Here is a 7,871-nt window from a genome sequence, read left to right on the forward strand (position 1 = left end):
ATGCCAAGATGATACCCATCCCCAGCCATCTGACTCATACAGAGAACAGACAGGAGGGGCCCATCACATACACCAAACTATCGCAACAACACTCCTTTCACTGTTTCTCTTCAGTCTGGAAGACTTGGCCTGAAATTGTTTTAAGATTTTCTGTTATTTGCAATGTTATGGAAATGTAAATTACTGACATTCACAAGGTGACAAACTGTCAAGAACAAGACTATTTTGTTTTCCTTTTTTAATTTAGAATCTTGTTAGCAATACATTACATCCTTAATAGAAAAAAACAACCATTTACACAGTAACTCAAAAACCAACCATTTAAGAAAATAATGTAGTAATCAACTGCTACCAGGGAAAACAGGCCCGCTCATTTGATTCAACTGGCAAGTCCAGGTTTATGCAAATTTGAGAGTGTCTCTGTCCTGAATGGATGATGAAGCATTCAAGTAAAAGGTAAGGAGTTATAAGCGTGAGTTTTTGAGGGATTCTGACTCAGAAGTTCTTCCAGGAGTAGCCACAGTCCTTCAGTTTACTCCAATGTTGTGAAGTTTCTGGGACAACCAGCATAGTTGCCTTTTGAGGAGTTTTGACAATTCATCAGCCTCAAGATTCAGGTCTTACAAAACATTCTTCCCACATTAAAAAAGACTTTGTCCCACAGGAATAAGTTTTTCATCGCTTCTCCAGCTTCTTGTATTTGGCTTCTGTAGGGGGGAGAGGGAGAAGAAGTTATACCTTTTTAAATTGGCTCTTACAAAGATACTTTTCAGTTAGCATTTCTAGGTAAATTCAAAAACGTCTATCACATTAAAAAATATCTATTAACTTCAGTCCTCTTAGCTGTCCAAACTGTAGCCAAATTATAGGCATACCTATATGGCAACTATCATATTAGCTAAGGACAGATATTTGGATATCTGTCCAAATATAATCAATGTGCACAACTTAAGGAGTCAAATATACACACACAGAACTGAGCACATAACGTGAGTTTCCTAAGTTCTAACCCTATCAACAGTACCTGATCAGATGCTCCACCAGGGTTAAGCAGACCTACTGGTGGCCCTACAAAGCACAGGAAATTGCCTCTCCAGGCTCTGTCCCAGGCACCCTCTGAGAGCCAGACTGGGACTTTCAAGAAGTATGTTTCACCTTTTATTTTCTTATCCCTACCCCTCACTCTAGGAAGACAATTTTGAAAGATACAGAAATTTAAAAGACCATCAAATAAACCTCAATGTTATGGATTCCCTTTTTCTTTAAAACCTTGAAAGCATCTGGCACAAGGCCTTCTAAAGTTCACAGTCACCATTTAGTAAATTTAATTGTGGACAATGAAGCTGCTAACTACCACACATGTCTCAGTCTGCTACAAACCAATCTTTTGAAGTAGTCAACTACTGTCAATGACAAAAATAAAATAATCTGTAAATTATATCTAGGCTAAAAACAACTGCATTATTTTTAATCATGGATATAAGAGCCAGAGTCAATTAGCAAGGCATCAGTACTAGTACCAGTTTCCTCCTTAAAGGAAAAGTAACCCTTCAAGAAAGCCTTGATTGACTACTCTGTTTCTTTTTTTTTTTTGTTGTTGTACAAATTTATTTGTTTGTTTTGTATACAATACTTTGTTTCTAGTCTCAGTTCTCAGAATGGGCTCCTTTGCTGTCTTCCCCCGCACCGGGTACGCGGGCCTCTCACTGCCGTGGCCTCTCCCGCCGCGGAGCACAGGCTCCAGACGCGCAGGCTCAGCGGCCATGGGTCGCGGGCCCAGCCGCTCCACGGCACGTGGGATCCCCCCAGACCGGGGCACAAACCCACGTCCTCCGCATCGGCAGGCAGACTCCCAGCCACTACGCCACCAGGGAAGTCCCTACTCTGTTTCTTAAGACATGTATCTACGTTATTAAAGATGCTTCAGCCTGCTGAACCACAATAAAGAGCTTGAGCTTTGTAATCAATCAGACGTGGTTTGAAATACAGCTCTTCTATATACTAGCTTTGTGTCCTTAAGTTATAACCCCTTCAACCACAGTTTCCTCTTCAATAGAATGGGGATAAAAATCATATACTTACCTCAGAGACTGAAGGATAAAAAACATAATAGACGCAAAATATTAAGAACAGTGTCTGATATATCATTAAGTACTCAGGAAATGTTATTTTATTATTGTCACTAATAAAAAGTTACTTTCAAGAGGTTTTGTGAAGATTAAAATAGATCACTGTAGGCACATCATAAATGTTAACCATCTTATTATATAAGGTCATACTGGCAGGAGGGTACTCATCAAATCAAAACAGAAATAAAAATGGTTACCCAGTTTTTTTGAATACGCATCCAACTTGTAGGCTGCCTGCTCAAGAGCTGCTACCTGCTCCTCAATTACATTGATCTGATCCAGATAAGGCTGTAGTCCAGCATCTTTAAAAACAAAGACAGACCACAGGTTTATACAACATCAACAAGGAGTGCAGAAAAAAGTGGAAGTAAGCATGCTAGTGTCTCTCCAGCTCTGCCTAAGACAGAGTGCGTGGAGTGACGTGACTCTGATCACTAGCAGGCAGACGCCTTAGAAGACAGTAGCTAGCTGATCAGGTATGACGGTGACCTAAACAAAGTTAAGTCTCTCTCATCTACTGGTTTTCCTCTCTTAAATTCCTTGCTCCTCAAGCAATCTTTCCGTTACTGATTCGGTTTCTTGGGTACTTCCAGACCAAGAAGGAGAGCCCTAAAGACAGGGAACACAAGTATAAGTCAATGGGAAAATATATTCTACCAGTCTAAAGTAGCATTTTCCAATTATAGATGTTCTGGTTTTCTGTTTATAAAGCAGTCCTTTATAGGTTTCACTGTTAAATTAATTCACTGTTTTTCCAGGAATAAATGGATCAAATCAAAATTCAGAAGCAGAAATAACCATACCACCAAAGCATGCTAATCCTCACAATGGAAGAAATTCACCTTAATTTTCTAATTCACTTTTAGAAAATGAGCTCCCTGAGGACAGGGGCCATGTTCCCTTCCCTTCTCCACTGCCCCAAGCACAAAAGAACATTAAATACAAACACGTTTAATTGTAAAAAATTATTACTTACACTTCTGGTTTAAGTCCTTTAAGTTTCTACTAATGTTTATAGCAATATCTTTCATTTCAAGATACTTCAGGCTGGTTAGTTTATTCATATTTTCCAGAAGCTTATAGTCTTCACTGGTGGCTTTAAAACAAACAGAAGAAAAAAAAAAAAAAAAACAGAAGATGTGATGCCTTTAAGATCTGTTTAGATAACTAGAATGCGGAATTAACTACCAAATGGTAGCTCAAGGCAGGACCTAGGGATTGTCAAAGAAGCAGGCCACTTTTGATCTATGACATTTATACTCAGCCTATGTACTCTAAATGTCTAAGTAGAAATTCAGGCAACAATCAGCAAACTATTTAAACCAAATAAAATCCAGAAGCTTCAGGATCTTAGTTAGAAAGGAAAATGATAAACTCATGTACCAAGAAAAGGGAGGTGAAACAGTCTTGGTACTTCTACAACATGAAAACTATAATTTGGCAGACTGCAGCATAAATACATATATATATCAAAATATATATAAAGTCAACTAGGACCTCAACACTTCTTAGTAACTCATTTATTACTTGTGATTCTGTACTCCATTTTATACACTGGCTTCCAAACCATTTGCCTGCTTCTCACATCCTCAATTCCCTTCCCCATCCCTACTCAGAGCAAATGGCCTTTACTCCAACTTTCCCCAAAGCCAAGCCCACTTACATAAACTGCCTCAATCTTTCTGCCTCACTTCCAAACTTCTCTGTACCCCAGTGTCTTCTCAAGAGGCAGAAGCGTTCCTTTTCTCGCCACGACAGTTCCTCCTCCCGTGCGCCGATCCCAACCCTTCTACCTCTTCAGGGCCTCTCTTCAGTATCTCCTTTCCCTTGCCCTTCCAAACTCTCTCTCCATCCTGGCACCTTCCTCTCTATCTAGAAATATATTCCGGTTTCCTCCAGCCTCAAAGCACTCCCTCTATTGTACACCTACATCATTTGCTCAGTAAAGCAAAGGAGCTTCACTGCTAACCCTTCTGAAAGAGTAGCTTACACTCACTGCTTCCTACTCCTCACCATTCACTCATGTAAACCCTTCCAGTCTGGTCTCTGTCCCCACCACCCAGAAAAATCACAAGCTCCAAGGTCATCAGTGCTCTCCGAACCACCAAATCCATGGCCTTTTCTCAGTTATTATACTCCTGGGCCTCTCCATAACATCTGACACTACTCATCTCTCTCTCTTCATGAAACGCCCATTTCCCTCGGCTGCTATAGCATTTTCTAACTGCTCTTTTTGAGTTTCTATACCAGATCTCTTCTCATCTAACCCCCTTAACTATCAGTTCTCAACTTTCCCTCAGCTGTGACACATGGCTGATGTTTACATGGGTGGCACATTTCCATGGGCATTCCCAGGGTTATGCTAGCTTCCTTTCAAACTCAAAAAAGTATCTGTATAGGTAAGAAGGACAATCATAGGGAAATTACAATCCACTTAAAATTCATTTTGTAATAAATCATTTGGAAACCTAGGGACTTTAAGTACTGTTAATAAAAACAAATTAATTGCCCAGTACAGGCATTCCCTGAGATTTTAGTCCAGGTCCTCTTACCTACCTCTATGCTCTTCCCTGGCAGTCTCATCCTGCACAGCCTCAACTCACTCTGCTATGCAGGTAACTTCCAAATCTGTTTCTCCTGCTCTGATCACTCTCTGAGCTCTGGATTCACATGTTGAAGTCACCTGGATGTCTTGATAACAGTCACCTGAGTGTCCCAGTAATAACTAAAATCAGCCAAGTCAAAACTGAAAATATTATTTTCACACTAAACATGCTTCCTCTTTCCAACCTGCCTATTTTGGCAGATGACACCACCCAGGCTTAAAACTGCAGACACATCTTAAGCTGCTCCCATCCCTTAACACCCACTTCAACAAGTCCTATAAATTCCACTTCTATAATGTTCTTGCATCCATGCTCCCCTCCCCATTCCTTTTACCATCACTCTGTCACAGACGGTTACTTTTCATCTGAAATATTGCTCTTCTGTGTCTCCTCCATATCCATACTCTCACTGCTATCAAATGAGTCTCTCTCAAACAAGAGTCACACACTCAAATACCCAGGAGCCAACAATATTATGTAAATGAGTGAAGCAAGCCAGGTGTTTGCATTTTAAATGCAAGATTACTCACTTCTACAAAGAAATACACTCTCCCACTTCTTGGAACCTATGATTCTCTTAGTCTTAGTCTATCATTTACTTTACCAATTTTGATAGACATTGGTACAGAAAACCATTTCTGTACCACTACTAAAAAAACAACAATAAGAACAGTAATAAATGGCAACCGACACCAGGTCTCAGTAAAAGGGAGAAAACAGGGAGTAGTTGGGGACAAACTGCACAGTGCTGGTCCGTTTAAAGGAGACAATGCCCAACTCTACCCAATTAGAGCCTTGCAAGAATGGGGGATTACTACTGCCAAATCTTTGAAATTTTTAAAGAAAAGCCAAAAAAAAAAAAAAATCTTCACGGGTTCGTATCCCGATCCGGGAAGATCCCACATGCCGCGGAGTGGCTGGGCCCGTGAGCCATGGCCACTGAGCCTGCGCGTCCGGAGCCTGTGCTCCGCAACGGGAGAGGCCACAACAGTGAGAGGCCCATATACGGCAAAAAAAAAAAAAAAAAAAAAATCTAGATTTTGTTGCTTGGTTTCTTTTGCTCAGAAATAAACAAACAAATAAATAAATAGGCTGTTGGAGACACAACCCCTCCTATTCTGCACCAAGCATTTTCCCATACATTCTGGTTCATAAATTTAGCTCACAGCAACTTCCTGGGGAAGTGAAACAACATAACAGCCTTTATGGAAAGCCACACTGGACCAGACTTCATTTTTTAGATCCTCCTCCACACATGGGTCATGTGTTCACCTGGAAATACACACTGGATCAAAAAATTAATCATGTCCCAAAGGGTGGGAGAGACGAACCTAATAGATCCTTAAATCTGCAGGTCACTCCCCATTTCCCTTTAACCTCGTAAATACACCTGCTTAGCCAACAAACTGCTTGCTTATACCACCTCACTCACCAGTCATTTCCCACTTTTTGGCCAATCAATCACTTTACAGCCCTGTTCAAAATGCACCTCCCCCAAAGAAGCACTTCTTGATGAATTCTTTTTTGTTTTCTCAGCCTCAGTCTACACTACGGAGGCCTGCAGGGCTGTATTAAGTATTCTTATGTGTTTCTGTACCGATTTTTTTTTTATTCAAGTACAGTTGATTTACAATGTTGTGTTAATTACTGCTGTACAGCAAAGTGATTCAGCTATACGTATATATATTCTTTTTTCTTTACATTCTTTTCCATTATGGTTTATCATAGGCTATTGAATATAGTTCTCTGTGCTATGCAGTAGGACCTCGTTGTTTATCCTGTGTTGCTGAAAGTAATTCGTGAATTTCTCCAGGGAACGGATGGACTTCTTTCCTACTCATTCCTGACCTCCCCAAACTTCCACCAGGCATGTTTCGAGCTGTGTGGGGTTAGGGAGGGAGCCGCAGACTGACGCTGCTAAAGCACCTCACAGGCCTACCAGGGCCAAACCCCAGCTCCAGCGAGTGGTGCCTGGAACTAGCGGAATCAGCCCGGACCCCGCCTCACCCGTCAGTTCCCCAGTCAGGTAAGTTGCCATCTTGGAGAACATGTCTCGGCAGAGTTCAGTGATGTCAGCCTCAGCGGGCTCCTTTGCTTCCTCAGCGGTCTCCACGGCGGCATCATCTGGATCAAAAGAGAATGAGTAAGTGTCCCGCCCTGCCCTGGTCCTAATCCAGCCACAGACGTCTCTCCCTACATCCCTCCACCTGTCCTCATTGCATCAAATCGGCTCCATTCTCCATGTGCCGTAATTTCGAGTCCCTCACTTCGTCCCTGCCCCACCCGACACACCAACTCTGCTCCCTTGCACCGGCCTCAGCTCACACTCTACCCCGCGGCCAAACCTTCTCAGTCGCCCGGACAGGACAAACACGCGTACACACAGGCGCGCCCCTCCGACCTGCCCGCTCCCGCCAGGTGAGCCCTGGCACCTCGGACCCGTAACCCAGAGCCCCAGGCCTCCCACTGGACACTTCGTCCCCATCCACTCCGCATACCCCGAACGGGCTCCTCGCGGTGGGTCTCTGGGACACCCTCGGCCGCCGCCGCCATGCCCGGCCCCGCGCTGCTTCTGGTTCTGGGATGCCTGCGCATGCGCGCCGGGCGTGCCCCGCCCTCCCCGCCCGGAGTTCATTGCCCTGTGATTCTGCGCTTCTGGGCTAAGCCATACCGCAAGGAATGAGTGATAGCCAAGCGTAGGCACCAAGCCGAATTTGAAGCTAAAATAAGCTTCGTGAGTCGATCAGATGCCAAGAGGTCTGATGTCTGGAACAAAGGATGCGCTCAATTCTGCGGCCACTCCCTGGCGGAATCACTAGCCTAGTAAGACCTCTCTGGGACGGGTCGAGCCCAGTGCGGCCTGCTGACTAAAATGACCGGAGACAAGTGAGCCCCTCCCCAGAGAATCCTCACCCCGGCTGCTATTAGTCACTGAAAGACTGCTCAAGGAATCCTTGCTTTTGAAGATAGTCTCATCTAGGCTCTGGGAAACCTTCGGGCATTATCCCTGAGCCGAAATACTCTCCCTTCCTATGTCCTAGGTTAATTTCGGCTCATTGGACCTTTTTTCCCAAACTTCAGTCTGGCACCTACATCTCTTGGGTTGATACAGCGTTTCTTTGTTTATTTATTTTTG

The 7,871-nt window shown here is 43.3% G+C and overlaps 1 protein-coding gene across 2 annotated transcripts; it reads right to left on the minus strand.

Annotated features, from left to right (window-relative positions):
* Positions 1-221: 221 nt before the first annotated feature.
* Positions 222-7,346, minus strand: BLOC1S2 (biogenesis of lysosomal organelles complex 1 subunit 2). Of its 2 annotated transcripts, none has more exons than XR_004346324.1 (5): positions 7,234-7,346; positions 6,743-6,859; positions 3,106-3,225; positions 2,327-2,738; positions 222-707 (listed from the first exon to the last, which is right to left on the minus strand). XR_004346324.1 is itself a non-coding variant. In XM_032609179.1 (5 exons), the coding sequence occupies exons 1-5, from the start codon at positions 7,328-7,330 to the stop codon at positions 676-678; spliced, it is 471 nt and encodes a 156-aa protein (XP_032465070.1). In that variant the 5' UTR covers positions 7,331-7,346; the 3' UTR covers positions 222-675. The 2 variants fall into 2 exon arrangements, 1 of the variants encoding a protein (XP_032465070.1); XM_032609179.1 differs by having other exon boundaries at positions 2,327-2,431.
* Positions 7,347-7,871: the final 525 nt, after the last annotated feature.

This window comes from Phocoena sinus, chromosome 16 (assembly GCF_008692025.1).
Source record: "Phocoena sinus isolate mPhoSin1 chromosome 16, mPhoSin1.pri, whole genome shotgun sequence".
NCBI classification, from domain to species: domain Eukaryota; kingdom Metazoa; phylum Chordata; class Mammalia; order Artiodactyla; family Phocoenidae; genus Phocoena; species Phocoena sinus.

Coding starts and splice junctions, on each gene's coding strand:
- BLOC1S2 (XM_032609179.1), bottom strand. CDS start 7,330: ATGCGCAGGCATCCCAGAACCAGAAGCAGCGCGGGGCCGGGCATGGCG. Junction 3,226..6,742: donor CCTGACTGGGGAACTGACGG/GTGAGGCGGGGT, acceptor TTTGTTTTAAAG/CCACCAGTGAAGACTATAAG. Junction 2,432..3,105: donor AAAGGACTTAAACCAGAAGT/GTAAGTAATAAT, acceptor TTGTTTTTAAAG/ATGCTGGACTACAGCCTTAT.